The 11354-nt window shown below is 51.2% G+C and overlaps 1 protein-coding gene across 2 annotated transcripts; it reads right to left on the bottom strand.

The window, feature by feature from the left end:
- Positions 1-5176: 5176 nt before the first annotated feature.
- GJC2 (gap junction protein gamma 2) lies at positions 5177-6424 on the bottom strand. 2 transcript variants are annotated; one of them, XM_086614629.1, is made up of 2 exons: positions 5350-6424; positions 5177-5286 (listed from the first exon to the last, which is right to left on the bottom strand). In XM_086614629.1, the coding sequence occupies exons 1-2, from the start codon at positions 6422-6424 to the stop codon at positions 5177-5179; spliced, it is 1185 nt and encodes a 394-aa protein (XP_086470755.1). The 2 variants fall into 2 exon arrangements, with proteins under 2 accessions (XP_086470755.1, XP_009980342.1); XM_009982040.2 differs by having other exon boundaries at positions 5177-6424.
- Positions 6425-11354: the final 4930 nt, after the last annotated feature.

Here is an 11354-nt window from a genome sequence, read left to right as displayed (position 1 = left end):
AACCCCTCTTGTGTGTGAGCAAAACTACTACCCTGTAAACAAAAAGAAAAAAAGCAAAGCATTAATTACACTACTGGTGTTTCCTCCGTGGCCGATGCCGCCTGTCGTCTCATCGAAATCTCTCGAGACGCAGGTTTAGTTGTGATGGGAATTTTGCTTGTGGTTGTGCTTATTTTGCCTCTCTATCCTTTTTCTTCCCCAACTGACCCGATAAAAGAAGGGACTTTTGCTCCTGCCCAGAAAGGGATTGCTCCTGCAGAGATGTTAATGTCTGTCGGTCACCTTTTTGGTGTGACTCGATGGAAACACGCAATATCCTAAAGGCTTTAGAAGCCAAGGAGTGGAGGAGGAAGGGGGGAAGTGAGCAACTCAATATACATCATCACTATCATCATCATCATAATCCTTTATATTTCTAGGGCTGCCTGACTCATGCTGGCTGCTGTGTGCAGCTCAGACGGGATCTGGGAGAACTGGGGTCCCTCCTCCCCAGGGTCAGAGGAGTCAGCAGTGTCCTCCAGGCTGGCTGGGACCTCGCAGGCAACTTTGCTTCTCTCCCAGGCAGCCCACGACACTGGAGCAGCCCTGCTGGGAATGTGCCCTTGTGCTTCTATCCCTGTCAAAACACTTGGAAAACATAAGAAAGCACGATCAGCTCCTATTCATATAATATTTTATGCAAGGAAGTATTTCTGCCTGATAGATGAGCAGGGATGGCTGGAAGGACGGCGGAGAGAGCGGTTATCCTGTCTCCCTGCCCGACGAGGAGGTTGTATTGATCACCCAAGAGTCTGCCCTGGCTCTAGCACTCATCGATATTGCGATTATTGATTCCCACTATGGAAAACAGCGTGTGCGTATTAAATGTGACGGTGACACCAACGGGGAGGGGGCTGCAAATCTGCTGCAGGACCGACAGGTCATTCAAAACCCCCTCGGTGCACTGGGTTTGTGGTGTGAAAATAAAAAGGCAGTTTGCAGGAGGGCAGGAGGATCCTGACTGTACAAGCACACATCTGGAGAGGGGAGCAATCCCCATGGCTGCAGCAGATGGGGTTTTGGGGAGGACCAGGGTGACAGATGGGCGCATAAAGAGGAGCAGAGTGGAAAAGTGGCCCGAGAACCAGCACTGCCACACCGCTGAGAGGACATGGACTGGCTCATGGTGGCTCAAAGACACCAAGGAAAATCATGCTGAAAAGCAGCCCTTGGAGAAAGGTTGATGAGACTGGAGTTGTTTAGCTTAAAGCAGACTTGAGGAGAATTAATGCAGTGGATGCAGTGTACCCCCTCTGCAGTACTGCAGTCAGCTCTGGAGTCCCCAACACAAGAAGGACATGGAGCTGTTGGAGTGGGTCCAGAGGAGGCCACGGAGATGATCCGAGAGCTGGAGCACCTCTGCTATGGAGACAGGCTGAGAGAGTTGGGGCTGTTCAGCCTGGAGAAGAGAAGGCTCCAGGGAGACCTTCCAGCACCTTCCAGTACCTAAAGGGGCTACAAGAAAGCTGGGGAGGGACTTTTGACAAGGGCATGTAGTGATAGGACAAGGGGTAATGGATTTAAACTGAAAGGGGAGATTTAGATTAGATCTAAGGAAGAAATTTTTCCCTCTGAGGGTGGTGAGGCACTGGCACAGGTTGCCCAGAGAAGCTGTGGCTGCCCCATCCCTGGAAGCGTGCCTTGGCAGGGGGGTTGGAACTAGATGATTTTTAAGGTCCCTTCCAACCCAAACCGTTCTATGATTCTACGAAAATAATCTTCAAACACCCCAAAAGCTTCTGCAGACATTAAAGGCATGAGATGTTCTCCATGTCTGCTGAGGAGAGGAGATGCCAGGGATTGCAGCAAGGTGGGGTCATGTTAGCCATTAAGGAAGCATTTGATGGTGGCAAGCTGGCGAGAAGATCCGTGGTCCTTTCCAGCCCTGTTGCTCTCAGTGTTTATGAACCTGCAGCCGTGGAGCCCAGGGATCTCCTCCCATCGAGCACGGACCAGCTGTATCATTGGGGAAGGGTGTCTAAAATGGGTTCAACGAGTCAGTAAGGTCCCTGTGATCAAGTTCTGGGGGTTTTGGCTTAAAATCTGCCCTCTGCTTTCCCCAGGGTGAGGTGTTTGCCAGGATGGTTTCCTGAAGCAGGAGTGAGGGGGGCACATGCCCATTCCTGCATTTGGCGACTTGCAGGTGAATCTGCAGGTCAGGAAGAGCCAAGGGGATGGTCTGAGTCATCAGAAAATGCTCAGGCCATTTTCAGAGCTGAGGGAGGTGTTGCTGGTGTGGGAAGGAGGAATCCAAAATCCAGATTCCTGCATGGGACAGCGCCTTCCGGCATTGTGTGGGAAGGACGAGTTTATCCGGTGATAAACTGGATAAGTTTATCCAGTGATACTGCTGCTCATCTCAAAGGAATCAGAAGAACCCAGGCAGCATCCAACCATCGCTCTCCTCAGAGCTTCCATCCTTCCCTTGGGATCATGACTTTAAACACAATTTTTCCCGTGGGACACAGGACTGGCGATAAACAAGAAGTCACATTGATGTGGAGGACAAGCTTGTGCCCTGGACGTCAGTAATGACTAGGGAGCAAATTCCCACCCAGCAGCACCTCTGTTCTCCTTCCCACAGTCCTGGGCTGTGGATGCACTCATCTTCATGATAGCACCACCAGCAGCAACCAGCCTTTCCTGCATTGCCCAGCGCAGCCCCAGCCCAGGAGGAGGACACATTCCCGCACGTGGGACAAGGACCAACAGCGCAGTTGGATATGTTTGTCTCCCCACCACTGTGGTGTGAACTTTCTGAGCCTTTCGTCCAAAAGTCCCCGCAGGGAGGCTGTCCCTCCACGCAACAAACGTGTGTTACTACTGACCGTTGCTGCTGAGGGGATGCACAGACCCTCCTCCTGGGTGTAGTTGTCCATTTTCAAGGAGAAGATCTCCAGCAGCGAGAGCAGGAAGACTCCAGGCATTTCACCAATGCCTTCAGCAGGACCAGGAACAAGCCTGAAAGTGTTCCCAGACTGTTACGCAAAGCCACACTGAATATTTGCAGCTGGATACCTCGTATACCAGGAGCTGAAGGCCATACTCACATTCTCTGCCTATTCCCAAGACTGGCCAAAAGGCCTGGCCACCTTGCAAACAAGCATCCTCAAGGCTTTCAGGGACCGATCTCAAGGACATGAGAAGGATGCCCAGCAAGAAGCCATGTAAACCCAATGGATGAGAAATACTGGCACAGGGACCGGCATGTGACTTTGGGTGGCCGGCATGGCCCTGAGGGAACAGCTCAGCACAGGGACGGTGAGGATTTACTTCTTTCACATCAGGTTTGATCTTGAAGGCTCTGCCTATTTGGGTTCTCCATGGTGGCAAATCAACCATTGGACTCTTGGGAGGTTGAGAGAGCGTCTGCCAAGACACAGGCATCTTGGGAACACCTCAGGGATGAGACCTGCTCTGAGATACAGCAGAGTGGGGCAGTGACTGGTTTCAGCTTCTACTGTTCGGCAGGAGATGCTCCGTGTGCTCCCGGTGATGAGGTTTTTCTTTCTATTGTGTGTTACAAAGCCACAGCCCCGCAGCTGTGCGAGAGACACGGGATGAAACCACCCTGACAAAGCACGTCCTCAGCACCAGTGGGAGCCTTGGAGCTCAGCAGCTTGGTTTCAACATGCCACCAGATTCCTGTAGCTGCATGGAAACCACCCTAAAGCCAAGCCAAGCTCCAAAAAAAACCCATAATCTAGTGAAAAAGTTCCTGCTACTGTCCCGGTCCTGTCCCCACTGAAGCCAGATCTTCTGCTAATCCCCCCAAGCAAGTGTGTGAAACCTGCTGGTTCTCCAGGTGAGGCTGGAAGCCCAAAGACTGCTTCAGGAGGAGATCAGCCGTAGTCCTGGACCAGCCGGGTTTTCCCAGGGGAAGTGGAAGGCTGTAAAATTACCGGAGGGTTGATATTCCATTTCTATCTATCTCTCTATGTCTATATTCACACACACGTTCATATGTGCCTGTATCTATACGTACACACACCCCCCTACATACACACTATGCATAGATCCGCCATCTGCCACTAATTATAAGGGTCTGATTAAACAGGAAAACAAATTTGCCAACACTCGTCTTCCAACCCCTACTAATATTCGGCGAATAAAGACGCCTAAACCCTTCGCGATTTTGTTTTCCCGGTTGGGTAAAGGCACTTTCTGACGGTGTGAAGCAGCAGTTTGTTATAAACCCAGTAACTGCGGCGATTCCCACCACATCTGTGCAGGCACTGGTATGACACAACGTCTCTGTTCACTCCCACTCCGTAGCGTTTCCTCTATTTTACTTTTTGCTGCGATGCAGGGGAATAAAAGACGAAAACCTTCAGCGCCATGCTGCGCTTTTGGGGCACTGGAACAGGTTGCCCAGAGAAGTTGTGGCTGCCCCATCCCTGGAAGTGTTCAAGGCCAGGTTGGATGAGGCTTTGGGCAACCTGGTGTAGTGGAGAGTGTCCCTGCCCATAGCAGGGGGGTTGGAAGGAAATGATCTTTGAGGTCCCTCCTAACTCAAACCATTCTATGATTCTGTGATTCTAAGATGGTCGCGATGTTTCTGCCCCATAACCTGAGATGGGTCCCAGCTGGCGGAATCGAAGGATGCCTGCTGGAGCATCTAATAATTCAGGCAAGGTACCGGCTGTAAGTGTGTCGTGAAGGTCAGTCGTCTTCTTGTTCCATCGAGGGATCAGAAATTAATTTTGATTAAGGGTATTTAGTAATTAAATGCCACCTGACCTACGGCACTCCAGCCCAGCCATGCAGGAGTAGAGCTGCTCGCTGTCAACCTGACTTCTCTCCTGAGCCACCAGCAGCTCTGCTTCCCATCACAGCGCATTGTCCAGTCTCCGTTGGGGGCTCCGGTGGTGACCAAAGGGGTGGGAGATCCAGGGGGGTTTGCTGTTGCTTGCTGGAGGTTCCCAGCTGGAGAACGTATTGGAAAGAGGGAAGAAACGTTTTTTGTTAACACACTGGAAGACAGCACTATATTGGTCTGAAACTCCTTTCCTCTCTTGACTTCCATACAAAAATGGCGCCTGTGCCCTGTGAAACGAACGCAAGACAACACTGCAAAACCGAAACGAACCAAAATAAAAACCCCACTTACGCCGCCCTCTCTCCTTCTTAGACGAAGCTATATCCATACAGACGTCTTTCCATCTTTACTGCTTGAGCTCCCTTTCTCCAAGCAGGCCTTGGGTTTAGCACCTTGTTTCTCCTGGGCAGTGTTGGCCCTGTTCTGCTCTACCACCGTGCCGCCAGAGGCGGGACTGCTGGTTCGAGAAGGTTGCGTGTTGGCCTGGGTGCTGCTGTAGCTCTGAAACGCTATGTCTAACTGCTCCTGGGCCACTCGCAAGTGTTTGTGAAGGGTGGACAAGTCTGCTGGGACGTTCTCATCTGGGCTGGTGCACTGCTGCTCCTGAGCGACGTTGGCCAAGTTCTGCTCGTGAGCCATCAGGCTGTTGGGGATCTTGGTGGACTTCTCTGATTTCACTACCAGGTTGTATTCAGGAGGGCAGGAGATGTTCTTTGGGTAGGCATAGTTGTAGGGAGGCTGTCTAAAGCTGTTGATTTTCCGGTTGCGAATGGCATCTCGGATGGTCCCAAACCCCAGGTGAAACATCTCACACATGTTCAGCAATAAGCACAGACAGCTCACGACGTACATCACGAGGAGAAAGATGGTTTTCTCTGTTGGCCGGGACACAAAGCAGTCCACGGTGTGAGGGCATGGGACTCTGTTGCAGACATAATAGGCTTCTACCTCAAAACCATAGAGCAAATACTGCCCTACTAAAAAGCAAACTTCAAACGAAGCTCTGGTAAGTAGCTGGAAGACATAGATTTTCATCAGTCCTTCTTGCTGGATGCGCCTCCTCCCGTCGTGCTTTTGCTGCTCTTTGCTCTTGGGCTTGGCTTTGGCTTTCTCGCGTTCTGCTGCATCATCTGAGATCATGGGCTCCTCTTCGTCAGCTTCCATGGGGTCCTCCATGTTGCGCACTGCCTGCCAGTTCAAAGCAAACTGCTTCTTCTTCTTGAACCCCTTGAACTTCTTCTCCTCCTCCGCTGACCGGGCGATCCTGTGGATGGCATAGCCCAGGTACATGACCGAAGGGGTGGATATCATGATGATCTGGAAGACCCAGAACCTGACGTGTGACAGCGGCGCGAAGGCATCGTAACAGACGTTGTCGCAGCCGGGCTGCTTGGTGTTACAGGTGAACTTGCTCTGCTCATCGGAGTAGATGGACTCCCCCCCCACGGCCGTCAAGACGATGCGGAAGACAATGAGCACGGTGAGCCAGACCTTCCCCACGAAGGTGGAGTGATTGTGAATCTCTTCTAGCAGGCGGGTTAGAAAGCTCCAGCTCATGTTGGTCATAAGGGCTACTCAGTTATAACCTGCAGGAAGAGGGAGAAGAAGAAAACATAGCTGTAAGTCAACGTCTGTGGCTCCAGTCAACGATACGGCTGTGACAACAGCACATCTGTGACAGATGAGGTCGTCTTATCTCGAAGAGGCACCCTTCATTGCTGCAGCCGTCTCCCAAGGACCTGGGAAGGACCATGACATGGGGCTGACCATGAGGGCGCAGCATCGGGGAATGAGTCATGGCCAACGTTGGGATGTGCCGTGCCACCACCATGGGAGGCAGGGACAGCTGGTGGTACTGGATACTCACAGACTGATGGCACAGCAAGCCACAGCACCTCCTAGACTCACCACTACCCGCTTCGTTGCCTGTTTCAAGACGTTGCTCGGCTGTGAGGAGGGTTTGGGTGACGGTAAAAGTGAACGCAAGGCACCACGGAAGACACCTTGGCCCAAAAAGGTGCTCGACGTGCTCGTCTCTTGCTTGCACACCACGGGCGTAGGGGATGCTGCCCACATCACAGAGGCTTGCGCCGCTGAAATGTCTTTCACTAGCAAACCCAGAAAAATGCAAAGAATCAGCTAAAGAATGGGAATATTTATGTTTACAGGCTGATGGCCCTTTCAAGTTCCTTTTGAAAAAGCAAAACAAAACAAACGTTTAATCAAATGCAGACTGTTTTAAAAATAAACCTGGAAAAGCTTTCAGAGAAAACCATGTGTTTGTTAGAAGACCTGGACAGCTGGAGAGGAAGAGCTTGTAATAACCATTTTGTATTTAGCTTAACTTGCAGTGGGGCCTCAGCCCGAGCTCCTTGGGTGATCCCAGGCATCAGTAAACGCAGGTGGAAATTTTACTGCTTGACTGGCAGCAGCCCTGACAGGTACCCAGAGATGAGAGCAATAGGGAAAGCACCCAGATCCAAAGAGCACCATGGTGGGTGACAGCAGGGCTCTCACTCCAGGGCAGCGGAGAATGGGACCATCCTTCCTGCTCCCCTGCATCCTCCTCTGAATCATCCTCAGGCTCGTCATGGGGTTTACCCACCTCGTTTGCATGCAGACACCTGCTGGAAGCAGTAAATCAGGCATCTGTGAACCCAATCCCACCCACGAAGTGATGCCTACCACTGCACCCAGAAGCAAAGAGCAGATGTGCTGGTGGCAAATGTAGGAGCCAAGCACATGGGCACGGGCACAAGTAAGTGGGGAGCAGCACGTGGCAGTGGTGTGTTATGGCTTGGCAGTAGCTGCCCTGGCACAGGCTACTGCCCCATGGTCCTCCACGACCAAGCCCGGCAAGAGAAAGGAGCTGTTGTCCATCCACCAAAAGAGTACGGACACCCAACCGCCCCCTCCGTGTTGGCTAAGCATGGCTGGGCAGAGGTAAATGTCCAGGAGGGAAAATGATGCCGTGAGACATGAGCCTGGTCCCAAACTGGCTTTGCACCACTTTTACACGAAGACACAAAATTCAGGAAGGCCCCAAGTTTTCCACGGCACAAGCCGGGCTTTGAGCCCATCCACCCGTGCCAGGCGCAGGGTGGGCATGGCCCCACGCCAGAACAAGAAAGGGAAAGTGCCTTGTCCTGTCCTCCACGTTGAGCCTTTCTGGAATGTGATTTTGCTCACGCTCCTTCCCAGGACAGGAGCCAAACGGGGCTGGTTTGCTCAGCGCTCGCCTTGGCGCTGCCCCGGGAGGCAGCAGCGTGGTCCGAGGCTCGAGATGCAGTGAAATTCTTCCGCTGTCGAGGGCTCTCGAGAGCAGGCGGATGGAATTTTCTAACCCTGCTATTTCGAGATCAAACAAATCCTCTGCGAACCCAAACCCCCGAGTCTTCACACGCCAGACCGAGACTGCAGGAGTGCTCCGCAGATGGTGTTATTCTTTTCCTGTTGCTGGGGAAACTGAGGCAGGGAGCAGAGAAACAGCTCATTCCAGGCTCTTCCAGCCAGAGGGGATGTGGGGAAGGTCTCCTCTCTGCCCTCAACTTATCTGGCAAAGAACAACAGCCCTCAAGGCTGCTGGGATCAAAATCTCCATCTCCTGCCCCAAAAGTGATGCCTTAGACCCAACGGTCAGTACAGGAACGCTGCTGCAGGTACAATTCAGCCACTGCAGAAAGCAATCGCCACAGAATTGTTCTTTATTTATTGAGGAAATTGGATTTATTCAGGGGCGAGATGGGAAAGTGCCTTTTTGCTTCTTTAGACTCAGTGGATACACCTTAAAGCGTCTTTAACCCTTCCTCTGATTCGTGTCCCCACTCGGATACAGGCAAAATGGGATGTTAAATGATTTGCAGGATGAATCTGGGTGCTCGGCCAAGCTCCAGCGGACATGGGGCTGGGAAGGGAAGACCCCACTGGGTGCAGCCATGGCCCGCTGCGGGACACGGCGCATCTGGCTCCGGAGCATCCAGGTCTGGCCGAGGCAGGGCTGGGGCTTGGATTGAGCACACATCGGCCCCAGGTCGGCTGGTCCCACGTGGGTGTTCAACCACCTCCTGGCTCCCATCTGCATCCCCAATTAGCTGCAAGCCCCAAATTGTTCTAAAACACAGGCTTCAAATGTCCTGTAGAACATTCATCATTTTGGTGCTCACCTAAAGGGTTTATGAAGTCTACACCGGGGATGATTTACCATTTTGCGCGTGTTACTCAAGGACACAGTTCCCAAAGCTTGGAGTCACCACCCAACGGCAGTTTTGCTGGAGCCAGGAGGGTCTAACCAAGGTAATGATGGCTTTTGGAGTAAATATTCAAGTTTTGATCTGATATTTGTCAGGGTTGTCAGCAAAGCACCCACTGTCTCCTCTGGGAAACGTGTTTTGGAAAGGAGCACCCGATAAAGCGTGGGTTCAAAGCCCTCACAAAACCTCCAGAGTCAGGGAAAAGGAAAGAAAGAGCAAAATAACCGAAGCGGTGGGTTGTTGCTTTGAGAAGACCACCTCCTGTTACCAGCCACCAGCCCGAGCTGTTGATCCTGCTATTGACACCGCAGCTCAGCCTTCCGTGCACATCTGGACCTGCAGGAACATCTGCAGGAAACAGCCTCGAGCTGCTTCTGCGCCCCCGGGACCCCCCATTGCCTCTGTGTGTGACCACACCGTGACATTACACTCCGGTGTGTCCACCCACTCTATTTGAAAGCAGGAGCTGAAGGAAATGAGTTCAAAAACCCTCCTACAGTCAGTCCAGTTAAACTTCCAGTTACTTTTGTGACTCACTGGCTGGAAAGACTATACTAGGAGATTTCAATGCCTTTAATTGTTTGGGAGGGTTAATACACCATTATATTTTGGAATCAATTATAAGCAAACGAACTTGGAAGGAAGGATTTGTTCCTTGAAGGTTTTTCCAGGAAAGAGAAGTACAAATAAGGAGAGGCATTCAAAGATGTTTAAGGATAAAGATCAGGAAAGAGTTCATATAATCACAGAATCATAGATTTTCTGGAAAAAACATCACTCAAAGAGAAACTGCCACCCTGTAAATTTACACCAACTTCCTTCCTTTCCTAGGATTCTATCACTTTTGCTGCTAAATAGGATGGAAAAGGAATAGGATAGGAAAAGACTACATCTCATCTCCTCACAATGCCAACTACCAAAGCGCAAAAAATGGATTTTTGCATCTTCTGTGTGCTTCAGACCTAATTGCTCCGTGCAGTGGAAAAGTTACACAGTCCAGTTCCATGGGGGAAAAAATAAAACACCTATGTGGATCTACAGCAGGTAGATGGATTAGATTAGATGGTTCATGTAGCTCAGTTACCTACCAGAGAGATTGTATGGGAGGACCCACCATCCCTCTGGTTTGGAAAACCATTCATTAAGTCATCTGTCTTCATCACCTCCACGTGATGTGCAGTGCGTGAAATGCACGCGGGGTACGAGATTCCTTCCAAAACAGCTACAAAGGGGTGGCCGGACCTCTCAACCTGCCAGCAGCATTTCCAGTGCCTTTGGCTCAGCCTTAAAATCAGGAAATTTGCGTGTAGCCAGGGACAGGAACGAGCTGTCGGCTCCACGTTCTCATCACAGTTACATCTTGAAACTCACTGACCCCCTCCGTGCAATCGCAAGCCCAACTGTTGGAACCTGGAAAACGTTAAAACCCGAGTCTAAAATGAGCAGAAGAAGGAAAAAAAAATAAATAGAAAAAAAAATATCTGTGCGAGGTGGACGTCCTTCCTCTCTACATGGTTCCCACACCGTTGCTTAAGCTGCAGGAAGGAAAAAACTCTACTTACAGAGACATGGTGCTTCTCGCAGCCGCTTTCCCGCCTCCGCCGACATTCCTGTGCCGCCAGCCCTCCGCCTTGCCCTAGATAAACTCCCGCCGCCTCAGTCCAGCCGTGCTCCAGCACTTGGAAACTGGAGCTCAAGGGAAGTATTTAACGTGCTGTCAAACCCCGCCTCTGCTGGGCACCCACCGCCGGAGGTCCTGCACCCCTACGGCCAGTCCCACCACTGTTCCCAGCCCCTCTTTCCCTCGCCCAGCCTTGGGAGAAGGAGGGAAGGTGCTATATATATATATATATATACACCAGCGAAGAAAGAGGAGTTGGTTTTAAATCCAAACAAGCTGCTGGGTCTGGTTTTAGGAACGCTGCCTGGAATTTTGCTGCCGAGCTCTTGAGCCGGTTGGAAGTAAATGAATAGCATCAGCTAGTGGCACTGGTAACAGATTTGTAAGACAGAGAGCATGACTAATAGGGAACATGTGGAAAACACATTTTGGCAAAAGTTCCTTGGGCGTTGGGAGGAAAAAAAATAAAAAATAAAAAAAAGAGGTAAGGCTCACTAGTGAGAAAAAAACCGCTCTGAAGCTCCTGCTTTGCTGCACCCCCAGGGATGGCTTTCTCTGAAAGAGGTGGTGGACCTCTCTGCGAGCTGGTGAGCTCTGGGAGCAGAGAGCAGATGAAGGATGAGGG

The sequence above is a fragment of the Tauraco erythrolophus genome, chromosome 7, assembly GCF_009769465.1.
Source record: "Tauraco erythrolophus isolate bTauEry1 chromosome 7, bTauEry1.pri, whole genome shotgun sequence".
NCBI classification, from domain to species: domain Eukaryota; kingdom Metazoa; phylum Chordata; class Aves; order Musophagiformes; family Musophagidae; genus Tauraco; species Tauraco erythrolophus.
The sequence above is the reverse complement of the archived record's forward strand: the minus strand, read 5'-3'. Positions and strand labels throughout refer to the sequence as shown.